The 19,328-nt window shown below is 43.0% G+C and overlaps 1 protein-coding gene across 2 annotated transcripts; it reads right to left on the bottom strand.

The window, feature by feature from the left end:
- Positions 1-220: 220 nt before the first annotated feature.
- On the bottom strand, positions 221-6,186 carry Abd-B (Abdominal B). Of its 2 annotated transcripts, none has more exons than XM_017162198.3 (5): positions 4,298-6,186; positions 2,944-3,164; positions 2,665-2,866; positions 1,079-1,293; positions 221-1,019 (listed from the first exon to the last, which is right to left on the bottom strand). In XM_017162198.3, exons 1-5 carry the CDS (start codon positions 5,037-5,039, stop codon positions 828-830), a joined length of 1,572 nt encoding a protein of 523 aa, XP_017017687.1. In that variant the 5' UTR covers positions 5,040-6,186; the 3' UTR covers positions 221-827. The 2 variants fall into 2 exon arrangements, with proteins under 2 accessions (XP_017017687.1, XP_017017686.1); XM_017162197.3 differs by having other exon boundaries at positions 2,665-2,869; positions 4,298-6,183.
- Between the last annotated feature and the right edge of the window lie 13,142 nt (positions 6,187-19,328).

Here is a 19,328-nt window from a genome sequence, read left to right as displayed (position 1 = left end):
CGACACGACGAACAATACACGACAAAATTTATCCTATCCTTGCGGAGTGTGTGTTCTTGAGAGGGGGACTTGGGAGGGTTCCGAAAATTGTTAAACAATTCGTTTTGTTTTGCTTGTTTTTAAGAACATCTTTAGCTGGGTCTACAATGTGCTCATCCTAATTTAGCCGCTCTTAAATGGATAGTTATGGTAAAATCTACTACTCGAACGCGTGTATTCATAATTTATGCGGGGTTATATTCACGTTGACGTTTAAGTATATTCATATTCATAATTTATAATTCAGAAAATTCATGGTGCTCGCTAAGTTTAATGAGAGCGTCAAGAGAAGTACATATAGTACATATATATATTTTCATATTCCATATTTGCTGCTTCTGCTGCCATCTTACTCGTATCTATATTCAACTACCGAACTATGCTGCTGGGTTTTGGGATCTCGGGGATCTCTAGAACTGACTTAATAATTAACTGCATTCCAATCATTCGTCAGCGCGACGCCTGCGCTCTGCTCTCCTGGGCTGCCACAGATCGTGATCCTCCACACTCCATCCTAGAGATCTCTCTGTGTTTTGTACATTTTACTCTTCCTCTCTTTCTCTACAAATATTTGCATCCACTGGCTAACAGGGGAAGTCCAGTGCCAGCTCGTTCTTGATCATATGGTGGTTCGGATCGGTCAGGGAGTGGGGGTTCGGATTCGGATGCGCATGCGAATGCGGATCCCCCTGCGAGTTCGGCTGCGGCTGGGGATTCACCGAACTCGGATTGGCTAACTGCTAGTAGGTGGCAAAGCCCATTGCGCCCGCGCTGCCGTTGTCCAAGGGTCACTGGTGCATCTTCGTGGAGTGGTGACCCATGCTCAAGCCGAGGTTCAGGTGATGGTTGCTATGATGCTGCTGGGTCGGCTGCGCGTGGTTGTGGTTGCTGCTCGAGTTGTTGTTATTATTCTGCTGATTGGCCTGGCGCTGTGAGTTCTTCTTGTTCTTCATGCGCCGGTTCTGGAACCATATCTTAACCTGCAACAATATATAGTTTTATATTTCAAGTTCGGAATCCTCCAAGTCGAATGACTCACCTGCCGCTCGGTCAGCTGCAGATTCCTGGCCAGCTCCCAGCGCTTCTGCTTGGACACATAGGCATTGAAAAGGAACTCCTTCTCCAGCTCCAGGGTCTGGAACTTGGAGTAGGGCTTCCGCTTTTTCCGGACGGACACCTGGCCGGTCCACTCGTGCAGGGCCGTGTTGGGCGTGCAAGGACCCACGGCGCCCACGGACAATCCACCAGAGGCTCCTGAAAAAGATGAAAGGATTAAAGATTAAATTTCAGCACTTTTTGCTGCACTACAAAAAAAAAATGAATGCGAGTGGTCCCCGCACTATTTCCGTTTTTAATGCAATATTAGATCGTTAAAGTTTATAGAGCAATTAAGGAAATTGTTTAGCAATAAGCGTAATACAAAATTATTCAATTCAGCGTTTATGGCCCCTTAATTGGTGCGGTACGGGGAGCGGAGCTCCGAATTGGCATGAGGCCCATTCACACCCGACTGAGTAATGGTTAATGGGTAATGGTTAATGCATACATTCGTTCCCGGTCATTGGGCATCAAAATGAAGCTATTAAATTTATGCTTAAAAAAGTGACAAGTTGGATTTATTTTAATTTATAAATAACTTTTATTGGACTGCAATTAGAGGTGAAAATTAAACTTTAATATATGTAGTTATTTATTGCAAGCTCCTGAATTATATTAAGTCTTTAAACGAATATGGAAATCTTTCTGAAACTAAAATTTAAACTTAAAAGTTCTGAAACGCTAACTCATCGTTTAAATTTTCTACCTTTTAAGTACTAAATAAACTCCTTAAAAAAATGTCTAATTCTTTCTCTTTTTTAATTTATTTAAACAACAAAGAATAAAAATCCACAAGTTATATACATTTTTGTTCTCTAAACTGAGAGAATATAAATAATAAGTTTCGACGACAATGTGACATCCCACTTATTGGAGGTGTCTTTTGGAAACTTGTCAACTGTTTAGGGGTTGAGAATATTGGAAATATGCATACTTGGCCTTCTCACCTTCATTATGTGCACCTTGTAGCAAAACTGGTTAGACTACCCATTGAAGTGCCTACTTTTATGATATATACCCCGATAAAAACGTTTCTTTACTAGGGAAATCCCTGGGTGATTAGTTGACAGAACTTAAAGCTCTCGACTTCTGGTGATAAGATGCCAGAGGAACATAGCCTCCTAGAATGCGCTGCCAACGACTTTCACACCCACATTTAGGCGTAACGCTAGCCAAATAGCGAGAATCGATTTATGGGCTGTTTTGCACTACGCTAATTGAACGGCAAGTTTGCCGTTTCGGTATCGGTTTCGCAATTCGCTATTCCAACCGATACGTTGACAACAGCAACAACGAAATGCACACGGAGAAACATAGATTTTTCTAAATATTCTGATATATTTTAATTATACATTTCAGTTATTAGAAAAAACAAAATAAAATTTAAAATAAAACTGTATTTAAGCTTACACATCTGCCAGACTTTTGTATTAATTATGAAAACGGTAAATTACTAATAAAATAAAGAGAACATTTTTCTCTGTGTAAAATTTAACCTTCCCTTGACTCTCGACTGCTCTAACTTACCTGAGCTGGAGTAGGCCTCGCTGGGATAGCCGCGCAGCCCGCCGGGCGAGGAGTAAGTGGGCGGCTCATAACTGGACTGCGAGGTGCCCTCGACGGACTGTCGGGCGGCCGCTGCCGCGCTCACGTGGCGGTCCTCGGTGGCGCTCATGTAGGCCGCCGCCGCCGCGGTTGCCGGCTGGTCGGGGCGGTAGTTGGGCCAGTACTGCTGCGATAAGGAATTTTTCATGGCAGGTGCGGTTGGGGACAAAGCTAATAGTATGCCAGGTGTGGCGACCTCACCTGAAACTGGGTTTCTGGGTAGTGGGGGAACATGTACTTGCGGTCCCGCTGCTCCATGTAGTACTGCGATGCGGAGGCGTGGTACTGGTTGAAGCCATCGTCATTGTAAGGCCAGGGGGCCGTGTGCCGTTTGACCGCCGCCGAGGCGTCCGTCTCGAAGCCCGGACCGGGCCGGATGGCGGGTATGTGCAGTGGTGCTAATTGGATGGACATATTGATGTCTGAAAGCGAATGAAAGTGGCCTATTAATATCCAGTCAATTTGAATAATCTCCGCGTGGGAGAGTGACTTTTTACGACTATTTTTGATTACTTAATGCGACCTACTAGATGTGAACTAAAATTCCTTAGTTAGCGATAACTTGCCTTATTATATTAAATGTTTAATATTTAAAAATAATATTTACACATTAATAAATCGACAAATGCTTAAAAAATATCAAGCTGTTTCTTAAACATATAAAATACTACACAGCATTAACCGTAACCAATAAGCCCGTAATATCTTTTTAAGAAACGGTCAATCAGCAAACCATTTTCCTCTTAGTTTATTTTATATATTAAATAATAATATATAGGTATATATTATTTATAACAGACTTCAAAATTTATTTTCCCCTAAATAAGGTATTGTAATTTTCAATTGATATACGACAAGAATGAAATAAAAATATCAATAAGCAAACTGTTATATTTGTAAAACTTAATTGAAAGAAATATTTACAAAGTATAAACATATGAGATTCCCTTTTGCCAAGAGCATTTATGGAACCAGCCATGAGGGTTTCAATACGTCCGTTCTATGGAAGGGCGATGATCTTAACAAAACCGCTAGTACTTCGAGTACTTTACCAAGAAACTCTTTAAAAAATATTTTTATAGCCTTTTTAATGAACAAGAATATAGTTATATTAAAAAACAATGTTTTTGTAACCAAGGGAACGTAGATCGCTCTTTGATTATGATTCATTTTTAAGTTCAATATTTTTTTTTAATTGTGTAAGCAATTTTATACGAGCGTGCTCGTATTATTTTCCAAGAGAATTATAAATATTTAATGATTCCAAATTTATTTAATATATTCTAAAAATGTATTTTTCATGTAATGCTCAAAATTCCCCAAAAAGGAAACCTTATCATCTGATTCTTAAGAATTTGGAAAATTTGTTTATTTTCATTTGTTCTAGGAATTAAAATACATTATTTAGAATATTTCAAACTTTAATTACCCAAATCTTGATTTGAGGCCCTATCACATTAAATTCCTAATAAAAAGTTAAAAGTTCAAGATGGTTTTCAGATTTTCAGAATACATTAATTGGGTTTTGCAACCCCAGCATTTCCAAGGACCTCACCTTCCTTCTGGGAACTAACACTGGAGGGAGAAACACTGGCCGTGGTCGGCGCCACGATCTGCGCCTGGCCAGAAGCGACCGCTGAGTTCTGCTGCTGCTGCTGCTGGAGATTCGAGGAGGCGCCACTAGCGACACTGTTCGGAGTTTGTTGCTGCTGTGGCAGTTGCTGGTGGTGCGGTGATGTGAGATGTTGCTGCTGCGTCTGCTGCTGCTGCTGTTGTTGTTGTTGGGCGGAGGGACCAGTGGGTGTTTGGGCGGGACTGAGGGCGCCGGCCACCGTTGGTGTTGTTGCCAGCTGTTGCTGCTGCTGCTGCTGTTGGTGTTGCTGCTGCTGTTGCTGGGGAGCGGGGAGGTGTTGCTGCTGCACGGCGACAATGGGCACGGGCACAGGTGGATGTGGATCCTCGTACATGACCGCATGGGTGGGCGTGGAATGTGTGGTGGGCGTTGTCTGCTGTTGTTGCTGCTGCTGTTGCTGTTGTTGCAGCACCGCTGAGGGCGATGTTGCAAGTTGCTGCTGTTGCTGCTGTTGCTGCTGCTGCTGCTGCTGCTGTAGGTGGGGATGCGCGCTGTGGTGATGGCTGGTGGTATGCAATGGCTGAGGCAGGTGGTGGTGCGCGTGGTGATGCAGCTGCTGCAGATGTTGTTGCTGCTCCTGCTGAAGATGCTGCTGCTGCTGCTGCTGTTGCTGTTGCTGCTGCTGCTGCTCCTGCTGCTGCTGTTGGAGGTGATGCTGCTGCATGGCGGGATGCGGATGCGGCTGCAGGTGCGGGTGGGCGGTGTGGGCGTGGGTGTGTGTATGATGCCCCCACCACGCCCCGGCAGCGGCGTGCGACCCGACTGCCGAGACATCGTGGGGGTCGTAGAGAGCGCACGCCAGCGGGATGGTTGGGGTTTGGGGGAGGGGTGGAATATTTACGGTTATCTTGCACGCGTGTCACTCGAACTGGCGAAAGGAATCGAAGTTCTTCCGGGGTCGATCGCCGCGACCCTCCAACCGATTTCGGAGTCACTAAATCACTCTCCCTCTTAAAGCTCTTTTAATTTAATTACTATAATTTTGTTGAATTTTTTATTTTTAATAATGTATCTTAGTGTTTTTTTTTAATATCCAAAAATTCCCTTGCTTTTATTTGCGTACCGCACACGCACACAGACAAAGCGTACACGCTACGCACTCACACACACGCACACAGCTTGAAGAGCGAACGACGAAAGAGAGTCATGTAGCTGGCAGTTGTTGTTGCTGTGGCACATGGGGCGGATGATTCGATCGAACGGCCCGAAAAAGAGAGTTTCCGTTGTACAGGGTGTTCGCTGTGGTCAAAATCTCACGAAATATTCGAATTGGGTATTTTTGTGTTCTTTTGTTTTTTAAATTGGAAGTTTAAAAACACTCTGCTGGTTTCTGTTTATTTTTTCCTTGCTACTTGTTTGGCTTGGCTTAGCCTTTTCTCTTTTCTTGTTTCTATTTATTTTGATATTTTGTATTAATTATAATAAATAATTTATTATTGCTGACTGGGTGTTTGTTTTTAGTTTTTCTGATGCCGGCACAAATCGCGACTGGGTGTTGTTGTTTCCACTGCTGCTGCTGCTTCTGGGGTTTGGCTTTTTATGTTGCTGGTCATAAAATTTGATTTTACGACCAAAACAAACAATTAAACTCAATGTTTGCAACAGTTAACAAAAATGTTATTATTTTTCCCACACATTGCAGGCCGTGTTGTCTTTTGTTTGTGATTTAATTTGGATTTTAAAATTTCAGCTCCAGTTTGAAAACGCTTGTTCGAAATCGCCAAGTCCCTGGAGCTTGAGAGCTTCCTCCAGAGGTTGCAGGGCCTGTGTGTTGTTGCCGCGGTGGCCGTTGTAGCTGCCCAACCGAACCGAGCGGAGCGAACGCACAATCGACGATAACACGCTGGCAGAGTTGAAATCGAACTGATGCCAGAAACAGAAACACTGGCATCGCCAGGCGGCGGCGACAGGGCAACGCACACGGACACACGGACACATGGACGCAGCGACACACGAAAACCAGAAACGGAAACGGCAGCGGTGGAGTCTCGCCCTCTCTCTCGCGCTGAAGAGTCGAAGCGCCGTGTCCGTGTGAGGCGAAAGAGAGCGCGCGCATGCGCTCGCTTGGTGGTGTTTTCCCAGCAGGGCGCTCTATTGTGGCGTTATGCACACGTACACTGTACACAGCGTGCGTGTGGATCCCAGCAGTACGAGTGTGTGTGTGTGTGGGGTAAGAGAGCGCCCGTCTGGGTTCTGAATATTTCTAAAGGGGATAAGACTAAAAAAATATTACCAGAGACAGTCTGAATTTTTTCAATTCGACTTTCTGGAATTCTCTGAGCTCAGCAGGTGCTTGTCGGGGTCAGCAAAGGGGGCACCCACACCGTACCTGTGCACCGTACACTGTACGTGTGCGACTCTTTGAGTGCCTTGCCGCTCACTGACTCATCAGTGGAGCAACACTCTTTTCCCTGTTCGACGGGGGCTGATTTGAATATTTAACACGCGCGCACCACAGCGCCATCTATGGCAGAGATTTCAGCGGAAGGGGGGCTCAAAGGGGGTTTACAAATTGTGTGTAAGTTAGTTTACACACATCGCTTGGTTTCTTGTTTATCGATTTCAATATAAATTCTGCACAAAAATTAAGGTTATTTGCCCCTATATCAACATTATATGGAACTCTTTGGCAATCAAAAACATTCTTTTTAAATAATATGTTTTATTTTTATTGATTTATACCGTCTATCGCTTATTGTATCCCATTTTTGGCAACAAAAATGGCGCTAATTAATGTTAATTAGCTAAACAAATAGATGCGTGCGCCAGCTCCTTTGACAAATTGTTACAGCACAATTGGTACCAAGGAACCCCGGGCTCAAGTCCACCCCTATATCCACTGTGACATCCCTTCCCTAGCTGCCGTCTTTCCTACGTTTCTACGGATTTCCTTCCCTTTCCCGCCTAAGGCGGCAATTGCCAAATTTAACGCAGCAATGGACAATTATGGGAATTTTATGGCAATTGCCAATGGAAGAAAAGAAACAGAGGAGAAACAGAGTCGAGGGCAAAGAAATGTTAACAAATCGTAAAAAGGATGCGACTGACGACTGACTGAGGACAACCCTTAACCCGTTCTCATACAATTGAATGTGTATGTACATTGTACAATCACATAAAAATCCATATTCGGCAATTACAATAATACATTTATGTAAAAATCAAGGAGTCGATCAATATTTGAGACTTTTCCTGCATATATATCCGATAGAAATATTGAAATAAATTATAGTTTACAAGCTAGCTTATAAATAAATATATTTTCTAATTTGGAAACTTTAAACTATATTTTGAATGGATTGATACCTTACCTGTAGGATGGGAACTGACGCTGGAGGGAGAGATGCTCGCCGCTGTCGGCGCAACGAGGTGGCTGTGGCCGGACGCCACCGCTGAGGGTTGCTGACGTTGGAGGAGCTTGGAGCTGGAACTGGATGTTTGCGCCACCTGATGCCTCAGTTCCTCAGTGCTGAAAAAAGAAGACAAGAGTCGGGTGATGAGTTCAAGCAAGCAAACCATCAATAAAACCAGGCGCCACTCATCATCATCATAGTTGGCCATTTTAGCTGTCCTGTAAAAAGGACAGTGAGGTCTTTATGGCCGGCGCAAACATCTTGTTTGCCTTTGACACTGCGCAGGTAATAATGCAGGCCTGGCTGACGGCCAACCAGGATGCAGGATGCAGGACGTGGGATGAAGTATGCCGCGATTTCCCGCTGCGGAAGTGAGCGCCGGGCCGGAAAAGGGAAAGGCGAAAAGGGAAAAAGGCAACGCTTCAGAGTCAGTAAGACAAGGCGACATGAGACATGCAGACAGCCGTCAAACACGTCGTAAAATTTGTTTCTCGTTTCGCATTTGCATTGTGCAACACTCACGGATACAGATACTCGCACTCCCGAGATGCTCGCACTCACAGATACACACACACACAGTGCGGTGTCAGGGTCAAAGTCAACTCCTGCCCTTCGACAGTTTGTACTTTCATGCCCAACTGAACTCCACTCGCCTTCAGAGGAAGAACGCAGCTACTGCCTCCATCTGTCCCTCAAGAGTTTCGCTTTCGCTTTGATCGCACTCAGCTCTCTCGTAAAATCATTTGACTGAAACTTCACTTTAAAAAAAAAAAGGAAAAAGTAAAGGGAAGTAGAAGAGGAAATGGGAAACGCAACCGATTTGTGCGGAAAGAAAATGTTTCAATGAATTTGTTCTGGGTCTTTTCAGTTTTAAATATCATTATAAGCTTAAAGGAAGGTTTTATTTGTTAATTGTAAAACAAAATTAACAAAATATAATCAATGTTTAGTTATTTTTCCTATTTAAAATAGAGGTACAAGCTTTGTAGTAATTATTTGTAATTGCTTCAAGCTGTCACATATTTCCTAATTAACCCATAACTTCTTCCAAAGCTACTGTTCTTTTTAATAAGATCAAATTAGAAAATATGAAAAAATACACAAAAGTTACATTTAAAAACCCTGTTCCCAACTGCAATCATCGTGGGAAGATCGGTTCGGTGGGTGTCACAATTATTGTGAATAATTTGTATATTTTTCTTTGTTGCCGACAATAAAGCCTTTCATTCGCTGCGATGCTCATTTTTTCGATGGGAATAGAGCGATAGCCATAAAAAGAATTTCTTCCATTTTTAACGATTCTCGAATTTGAATAAGTTAATTAACAAAATTAATATTCAAATGGGTTTATGGCCGAAATGGCGGCAGCTTATGGCTTCATTATGTTTTGTCTGTGTGCTCTGTCCCAGGGAGTCGGGCTAAAATTTAAATTCGGACAACAATAAAGCCACCACAAAATATATATAATCATCTCGGACAAATTCACATGCAATATGTCCGAAGAAAGGCACGAGAAATGTGAGAGAGAGGCAGGTTCATTGGCCAGTCGCCATAAAAAAGGAGAAGAGCCAGAAATTGCTGTTGTTTCGGGTTTCTGTAGGTGGGTTCTTCTGCTGAGACGGACGGAGATGCTGCGTCCGAATTAAATGAAATAAAATTAAATTCATGTTATCCAATTAGACACAGCTCTCGTGGAGGGGTGCCGCACCACGATCTTTAATGATCTTTCTCCCAGCTAATTATGATGCCTCCAGAACCTTTAATGGCCGGGAATCTCTTTATTCTCGGAACCCTTTGCCTGGACCCGAAACATTTTCCATGTAAGCGAGCGCAACCGGAGACGAATCACAGATACGCGGCTTGATTCCGATTCCGAGTAAACTGAAAAACTAAGCTTGGTTCAGAGATGAGGCCACTGGCGACTGCTTTTCCAAACAAGTTTCCACATTCCTGTTCTTTTTTTTTTCTTTCTTCGTTGTTTTGTATTTTTGTTCTTTTCTTGTCCGTTTTTTCGTTTGATCGTGGAAACGTGTTCTGGGCGATTCCTACGAAAAGAGCCAGCAAAGAGCCAGAAATTGGGCAACAGCCGTCAGAATCATCCGAGCGAGAGATACAAGATACAAGATACATACATCCAGAGCCATAATTAGAACAAAGAGCGAACGGAGGGGCTGAAAAATGAAATATCGTGCTGACAGCTTCCAAGCGAGACATTTTGTGGAAAGATGTCAGAGGCACAGGCGGCCATGTATCTGTATCTGTGGCTGTAGCTCTATCCCTAAGATACATTTCGTCGGATGCATATGTTTTCGTTCCCAACATGGCCACCGCCCCGCTCCCTTTTTCTTTTCCTCGCTTTGTTTACAAAGCATTTCCATTTTTTTCTTTTTTTTTTTTTTTGCTACATCCTTTGGACTGCTGCATCCTTTGTTATTGCAATTTATGATTGAGAATCGCTTTGTTTAATTATGTACACAAGATGTCATTGCTCTTTGTATGGCGCACGAGTAATTGTTGAATTTTATGCCTTCAGGAATCATGAAATTGTTTGTAGAACATCTTAGATGTGCCATAAATATGTCAACGGGCTGAGTGGTTAAAACTTGGGACACATTTTACCAAAATGTATGATTTTAGTAAACTTGCAAGCTGCCAAGGATTCATATACTTTTCGTTAATGTGACATTGTTTCGAAATATATTCTTTGAATTATACTTATTATTTGTAGCGCACTTTGAACAACTTTTGAAGTATCTCAAGGATCAGCTTTGAAAATGTTTAATTTGTACATTAAAATATTTTTATATATTTTATTATTTCAAAACAGAAAAACCCACTTACACTTAGACTTGATCTGGCTTTAGAACACCTTTTGGGGTGCTAAAGGTTCCCAAACTTGGCCGCGCACCCTTTTAGCCCTTTTTTAAAAGGGGTCTTAGGGTCGGCAGCTTCAGTTTCAGTTTAATGTGGGTAATCTATTCGCAGCTTTCATTCTCCATTAAGGTATCAATTACAGAAGCACTAATTGAGTGTCGAGTGCTCTATGCCAAAAAGTAAAAACAACAATTAGCCGTCGTGATACCCTTAACTAAACGGCCGTTTATCGTATCTGGCATTCATATAAGTTTAAGCACCTGAGAAAGTGCCGTGTCTGTTCGGTGGACGCGCACTTGAGCCATATTTTAGTACATTAAATCTAACTAGTTAACTGCCTTTTATTGCCAGCAAAGCGTTTTACGACAGACAGAACGAGTGAGAGGGGCCACAACTCTTTCGGGCAAGTGAAATTGTATGTAGATTGCATTATATATTGCAATAAAAATAAAAGTAAACACCCCTTAAATTAAAGCAACACTTTTGGCCACTTTATGGGTAGTCAGTCAGTCGTCAGTCGTCTGACTGTGGTGCAGGGTATCCGACTCCATGGAATGGTTTTATGTTCGGAATTAACTCCACGACGCCGAGTTGAAGTTGAAGGCCCGTGTCAGGCCTTATTTGACTTCTGTTTGCTTCAGGCACTACTATTACTATTTCTGTCTGGTTTCTGGCTCTCCAAACACGACCACATAGCTCCTTAAATTCGAGCATTACTTTCACCTTTCTGCCATCCATCAGCTGAGAAGCGACGACCTTCGGGGCTCATCATAAATTTAATTACACATCGCCACGTGTAGGGCAAAAGACGAAGACGGGGGTGGCGACAGTGGCCACCATAAAAATAGACACATTTGCAGTCGAATCGATGCTTCCGCTTGGAAGTCCATTCAAATTCCGGCCGGGCCGCCGCGCATTGGCCAAAATCGAAAATCAAGGCCCATAAAGTGGCCAGCGTTGAACTTGAACCACATGCGAGTGCCGTCTGTTTTATGGGTTCTCACGGTTTCGGATGGACTTTGTGGAAGTGGAGGTGAATTTTCGCAGGTTTCCCTTACAAATTCAATTGATCTTTAACCCATTGATGGACTGGGTCAATCGGTCGCACCTCGGCTCTTGTTTGGCTTTGTGCTGCTTTATGACCAGTGGGCCAGAGTGTTAATTGCTCCACTCCTCCACTCCCAACCACTCCACTCTGGTCCAATAAGGTGTTAATACCATGTTTATGGGCATTAAATTGGCCACCAGTTAAAATTCCAGCAAACACGACGAGACACGAGTTATGATGTCGTTAGGCTATTTGATGGCGTCTCCGTCGCAGTCTCAGCCGCAGTCTCGGCACATCCCCATTTCACATATTTGTAGCCTGGCATCTGGGCAGTCGGGGGCTTTTATGGCGAATTAATTGTCGCAGAACGAATTAAACGCTCAAAATCGTCCGAAATATATACAATATTGCATGTATGCAAATCACCCAAGCCGATCTAATGCTGGGGGGGGGGACTGGCTTTTACTACTTTTAAGTTTTAACGAAATTGAAACTGAGGAATAGATAATACTACGCTGGGCTTAGCTCAAAGCCTGCGCATAAAAACCACTTTGGCCCCCGGAAAAAATAAGTGAAATCATCAATTTTCCGTTTCTGCCAGAGCTCTGTTTTCTTCTCTAAGAAAATTCCCAGCGGGGGATGAAAACTTTGCTACATTGTGTGCGCGTTTTTCCGTTTTTCTTTTTCGTTTTGCCTGGTTTTCTTTTTAAAGGCGACCGCCTGCCTCATTTACATAAGCATAATTTCCACATAGAATAGTTACATAGCTAAATAACACGAGGAGAAAGAGATGTGTATATGTATATATAGACAGCCACCCCTTCCGCCCCCTGTTGTTCACATGCCTAGCAGCCAAAGTCAGCAAAATATTTATTCAAATAGCGTGCACGTCCCCGTCCCCGTCCCCATCCTCGTCTCAGTCTCCCTAAAGGTTAATTTCAGTTTCGCTACACCAACGAAGACCCTAACCACCCAGCCGCCCACGCAACCCCCCAGCGAACCGCCCACTTCCGCTGGATGCCCAAACAACCCCCGGCAAAGCGACGGGCGGTTGCGATAAGCAAAGTCAAAGGCAGTCAAGGATAAAGGCAGAGCGAGAGGGAGCGAGAGTAAAAAGTGGGGGTCCTCAGAAAAACACGAACCACCCCCAAGGACCAAGGAGCGAGGGTAGCCGAGTTTGAAAACACTTTTGCTGACGTTGTTGGTTGCTCACAAAAACACCCACACACCCATACACACGCGCCAAACACACCCACAAAAGGCAAGGACAAAGAACGCGGCACTGTGGGTAGTGGGTGGCGGGCGGTGGCGCCCCTTGTTTGTGTTGCTGGAATATCGATCCCTCTTGGGTCGTTGCCTGCACTCAATGAGTTCTCAATTTACTTTGTGTATGTATAGATTTTGTATCTCTCGGATACCCGGCAAACAAACAATCGCAGCGAATTGGAAACCGAAGATACTATACGGAGATGTACATTCCGCATTAACGCATTCCTGCACAGCAGATGACAACGGCCATGGCTGCCACGCAGACATTATTAATTGAATTATAAATTTAACATTTTATTATTATTGTGTCTCCTCGACTGCAGGTTGTCCAGGGGCGGGACCCCAAGAGCCCTGAAACCGAACCAGGCCCCGGGTATGCCAGCGCTACGTGATAAGCCTGAAAATGTTAAAATGTCCGACTGTCCCGAAAAATATCTCTCTTACGGTCTACCCAGCCCCCTCGCTTCCATGGAATTCCTGCTGACTAATATGATGAGGACCTCAGGCTAATTTTCATTCGGGTGCCCGGGGCCAGAAGTCAAATAAATGATGCACTGTGGGACAATTATATACGGAGTTTAGGGATATATAACGTTTAATTTTCAAAGTCTTAACGAAAGTCTGAAATACATTCTGATATTGAGGATTTCTGTACTACATTAATTTATAACAATAAAAATATATAGTCTAACCAGGGTGCAAATCGATGATAAATACCAAGTACTTGCAAAGATTAAATTGGCAAAAATATTTGAGTGCATCCTGCATAAATATAATTAAATATTTATTTAATATGTTGGAATAATATCCTTTTTTAAGTACCTTTTTTTCCTCTCTCATCCACTGTTGCCTGAGGGGAAAACGAAAACGTTGAGTTCCCCTTTCCCAGCCTGAGCTCGATTAGCCAGCAGAGGGGAAAAGACGAGATAACAAGTCGAACCGGTCCGTTGGTCCGCCTGTCCCTCCGCCGGACAGACAATGAGAAGAGAAAAAGACATGCGAGTAGAAAGCCACAATCAGAAATTTAATAATGGCTGCACAAAAGACAGCACGGAGCGCGTTGACGTGCACATATTTTATGGGTTTTATACAGGCAGGGTACAGTGTACAGTGTACAGTACGAGTATCTGTACCCGTAGCTGTATCTGTAGCTGACGGATGCACATGTTACGCCCAGGCGGCAGGGGCGAAAGGTGAAATGAAACGCCGGCAATTGAAGCTGCCGAATGAAGTCATCGCCTTCAAAAATGGCCACCTCAACACACCGGGAAAAGCAGGGAGGGAAGCAGCTCACCTGCTCACCTGTGCGACCTTCTGCCTCCGTCGGCCTCCGGTTAGATCCTGAGCCCTCGATCCTCGATGGCGGACCGAGTCCAGTACGATTTCTGCCACCGATAAACTCCACGGAGCAGCGGGTTTCCCTCCGTTTTCGTTTTATTACTTCATAAGTGGAACTCGGCTGCTATTTTCTTGATGTCGTGCACGATTTCCCCTTTGTTCTGGCGAAAGTCGTTAAAAAATTCTCTCTCTCTATCTTGCTTTTTTTTTGTGGATAAGCCACATACGGATCGGGTTTTGCCTTTTTGGAAAGTCTGGCGAAACAATGGGAAATGGAGTTGTAAATGTCAGGATTTTGAAATGCATTGCTTAATCGAGGATGCACCTGACCCGAGATGCCAGATCTGCATCTGGCGTCTGTCTGGAGGCGGCGGCAGCAGCCACCGAACACAAAAAGGTAGTCATAATTAGGCCATTTGTTCGATTTCTCACGGCCATAAAAATAATTCACTTAAACTTTCAAATGAATTTGCCCCACCGAGGGCCACCGAGAGCCACCCAAGTGGTCAAATCCACTCATAAGCGACTTTTTCCACGCTTTTGTGATTTTTGGCAATTGATTTAATGTGTCATTCATAGATTTTTATTGCGCCGTTTTATTGCCGTCTTTAACTTCCGATTTACCACAATTGGCCCGCTCGGACACTGTCCTTGCCCAGACCACGCCCACTCCCCGCCGCGGTCCTGTGTGGGATCTTAACAGGGAAATCATGTACTCGCCGTACTTTACTTTATTTATTGCCATTTTTAATACCACCGCCTCTCGCCTCTCTCCGCCCGCCACGCCAGCCTGGACACTTTAACGCCCGGCTCTTGTCGCGAATGCGGATTGGGCGGTCAGGGGCAGACCACTTTATGTTACAATAATGCTCCCCCGACGCTGCAATCGAATTGTCTCGGCCATAAAAATCAAAAAGGTAATTCGAGCATTCGTTGGGTCGGAAGCTCTCGTGCCTTGTTTTCGGTTGCTTGGCTTTTGGTCGCTTTTTGGCCTTAATTATTAGGATATTTTCACTTACCAGTTTGTTATTGAAAAGGTATTGGCGTAATTGCTTTAAGGGTGGCAAGATGGAACTGAAATAAAAAGGAAATATTAATTAGTTATACTATATATTATGCTGGGAAATTTAAATTCAAGGTATTAACTTAGACCTATTAACTATTATGTATCAACAAATATTGGTTATTTCATCAACAAAGATGAAATTTAAAAGGTTAATAAAATTTGCTTAAATTTAATGGAAGACACAACAACGAATAATATTCATAGTTTATTTCACATATATTATATATTATTTATTGTATTTATTTTGTTTTTAATATATTCTTCCAATCTCAAAACTTTTGCTGTAAGTTTCTAAAATACATTTATCTAAGTTTTCATATTTCAACTTCAGTTTTTCTTTGACACTTTAATAGTTCATGTACTTAAGATATTTTTTATTAAAATATTACAAATTAATTCCAACTTTACTTTTAATTCACTGCAATTTAAACACTTTAAAGTTATCGCTGATGGTATTCTTTATTATTCTAAAGTTTTTCACACAACTGTGGCGCTCAAAAAATACTATAAAATAATACGCCCCATTGTTTAATAATTAATGTTATACAATAAATATGAAAATTATGATTATGTCAGTCATCACTCTTGAGAATTGAGATGCAGAACTCACCACATCGAACGTTTCTTTGAACTGGATGATAAGCCAGAGGGGAATATTTCACCCGAACGAAATAATAATTATTGAAATGAAATCGAGGCACTCGTAAAAGTCCGTCGTTAAATATGGGAACCGAATAAATTTGAGCATGTAGTTATAAATATATATAAATATATTTTGTTCTTACGAATTGGTACCTCGTGCTCGGAATCACAAAGTAATGAACTTTTCAGCATCTAAGAACTTAAAAATTCCCGAATTTACGGCCACTGGTCGATATTATTATTTATGAATGACCCGCGCACACACACATGCGGATACACACACACACCCGCGCACACTCACCGGCCGCCCATCGATCGGTATCGGAATCGGGATTGGGGATCGGGAGACTGGATCAATAACTCTGCGGTTTAGGGCACTAGAATCTGGCGAGGAACAGCGGCGGGCTGAATTAATTTCGACGGAGGCGCGAACGCGACATGCGCATGCGATAACGACTCCGAAATTGTTAGAGAGCAACTAACACTAAAAAATTAAATTCAATATTTTGTTGTTTAGACAAAGCCCCGGCTGAAACGAAAACTGACGCGAATGCGAACGCGAACGGCGAACGCGAACGCGAAGAGAGCCGATCTCGGATCTCCGAGTTCCGATCTCCACACGAGCTCCTCCGCCGAGCACTGGGCAGGGGGAGCTCCGGGTGAGCCCGAGGGGGGACCTCCAAAAGAGAAACACACAAAACATTTTTTTACATAGTATTATTTTGGGTTTTATGGCCCCGCCGGCGGACAGAAAGAGACACAAAGACGCACAAACAAGTGAACATTCAAATGAATGCGATCTGTGGGATAGCAGGGGCGGGGCCGAATGGGGGGCCTACACAAAGCTCACCGCCAAAGTTCAAGAAATATATATATGTATGAATATATGTATATTTTTTGTGTTTTCTGTTTTGCCTTTTTACATTCGCGTTGCTTCCCTTAATTTTAATTATAACATGCTGCCTGCGACTGCTGCGAGTGCGGCCATTTCAAAAGACAGAAACACACACTCGCATTCGGGTATGAGAATGACAAACCTACGAATGTCTGTACATGCCATCCATACTATATACTATATAGAGTCAGTCAAGTAGTCGTGCAGTGCCCATTAAGGCCGCCCGAAGGCAAACTTTGCACATCTCACTTACCGACGACTACGGCGGACTTTGCGGTTCGCTGGCAAAGCGTCTGTCTGGCCAGCGTTGCGTGAAACCCAAGAAAAACTGGGAAAAGCCACTCGACGCACAAGGAAAAACATTATGAATATCACTTTAAATTGTCCTTTTTAATGCTGTCAAATCTATTTTACAGCCTTGGTCCACTGACACAAATGGAAGAGATACGAGTAGGTGCCTCAAGAGGCCGGAAGATGGTCATATATTTTGATTTTCAATGTGTTTGAGTGGGATAGGTTCGTTTACAGTATTTCTTAGAAATAAAATTGTATAAATTAGAAAAGTTATGTTTTAATATTTAAATGCTAAATCTATAGATTTTCGAAATTATATAGATTAAGTGCAATATGCTTCCCAATTAAAAGTATAAGTTCTTTTACTTTTTTTCAAATGTCAAATGATTTTAAGTAATGTATTTTGTTTTGTAAGACTTCTTCCAATCATACCTTCATGTTTTTAAAAATTATTTTAAATCGAAATAAAATATGCCTTAATGAAATTCACAATTTCTGAAACAAAAAATATACCTAGACCTAGGATTGGATGACATTTTAAATCTTATCTTATATATTCCTAATAATTAGTTTTCTCAGTGCCCTGATGGTCCATTCAGTCATTTGGTTTGGAATGGGGAATGGCGGCAGGGTAGTTCAATGTAAGACGTTCTGGCCAATTCGTGAGACACCAGAGCAGGCTGATTTGAATGCCAGCTAAATGAATAGCAGGAAAGGATATGGAAGGCGGATGCTGTCTGCATTAACCTAATCCAAAGGATAGTTAGTATGCTTAGGTAACTTCTGCCGATGCTTCTAATGGAAGAAGAAAGTCTATTGGGCTCTGTCTTGTGTGCAATTTGCTGGGGGGATCGTAAAAACGTCTTCGGCATCCTGATTCGTGCTACCAAAACCCGTTTGGCCGGCTCTTGGGGCTGCCAATCAAAGGCAAACCTGTTTCGCGTCAAGTGCGAAAACAAAAAGCAGCTTTGGAATTGCAACTAAACTGAAAATCAAGTTGAGCTTTAATTAAAAACCTGGAAAATACAATTAAAAATACCCGTCAGTGGCACTGCCAGCAACCTGTGCAATTAACTTCGGCCCCAGAGATAGAAGCGGGCGGGGCAGGGGACGGACAGCGGCTAAAAGCAAACAAAATTGTAGAAAAGTCTTGGCCAAGTGCTGTGTGTAATTGGCCAGCCAACTGGCAAGTCGCAAAGGCAGATCCCGGCCAGAGGCTGTATCTGTATCTCGGCTCGCCACTCAAATGTATCTGTATCTGTTTCTGCTGGCCGTGAACAGAAACGCGGACGCTGATCGCCGCCGGACCGAGCAGCACCGGACCCCGCCCCCTTCGCACAGCGTTCCGTGTACCGCCTCCCGCTCGGCGGCCTTGGAGACTGATTGCGATTACCTGTGCGGCCCTGGCAGGCGTTCACAGACGAGGGAAGCGCGTAACGAGCGGCGAACGGCAGTAATAAGCGTGTTTCATAAATTGAAAGCTGCCGCTGCCGCTGTCGCCGCAAAACGAAGAAAAAAATTATTAAGGCAAGCAGAAAAATAAGAGAAAAAAAATTATTAAGGCAAGCAGAAAAGAAGAAAAAAAAAACGCCATTTAGATTGCAATCTGGAAAGCGTTCGCCTCAAAAATGGCCGTCGCACACACGAAACAAAAACGCGGCCATAAAACGCTTCAAAATTGCGGCTCTGAGCCACAAAAAGCAAAACAGCAGCAACAACAAAAAAGACAAAAGAAGCAGCACACACAAAAAATGCGAGTAATTATTTTTATTAAAGAAAAAAAAAACTTGAGCAGGCCAACAGTTGCTAACGATGATGATGACCCCTGTCCCTGCCACTTTCTGTGCTGGTTTAATTAAGCTGGTCACACTCCAAGGGGGCAGAAAAGCAGTCAGAACCGAGGGGGGAAATGCTAATGATGTTACTGAACCCCTCTTAAATCTACTGATTTCAGAATTCAGGAAGAAAATCAAGCTAATTGGATGGCACTTTCCAAATGCGTGGATTTTTATCCACATTCTCTTGAAATATATACTTATGCCGAAGAAGTATTTTGTGGTGAAAGATATGCCTTAATTTTATAAAAAGGTATTGATAACTAGTTTTTGGACACTAGATCTAAATCCTTTTCAAAAAGTATGGCATCCATTTACAAGACATCCCAGTTACCAAAC

The sequence above is a fragment of the Drosophila kikkawai genome, chromosome 3R (genome assembly GCF_030179895.1).
Source record: "Drosophila kikkawai strain 14028-0561.14 chromosome 3R, DkikHiC1v2, whole genome shotgun sequence".
NCBI lineage: Eukaryota > Metazoa > Arthropoda > Insecta > Diptera > Drosophilidae > Drosophila > Drosophila kikkawai.
This window is presented reverse-complemented; position numbering and strand designations above follow the sequence as displayed.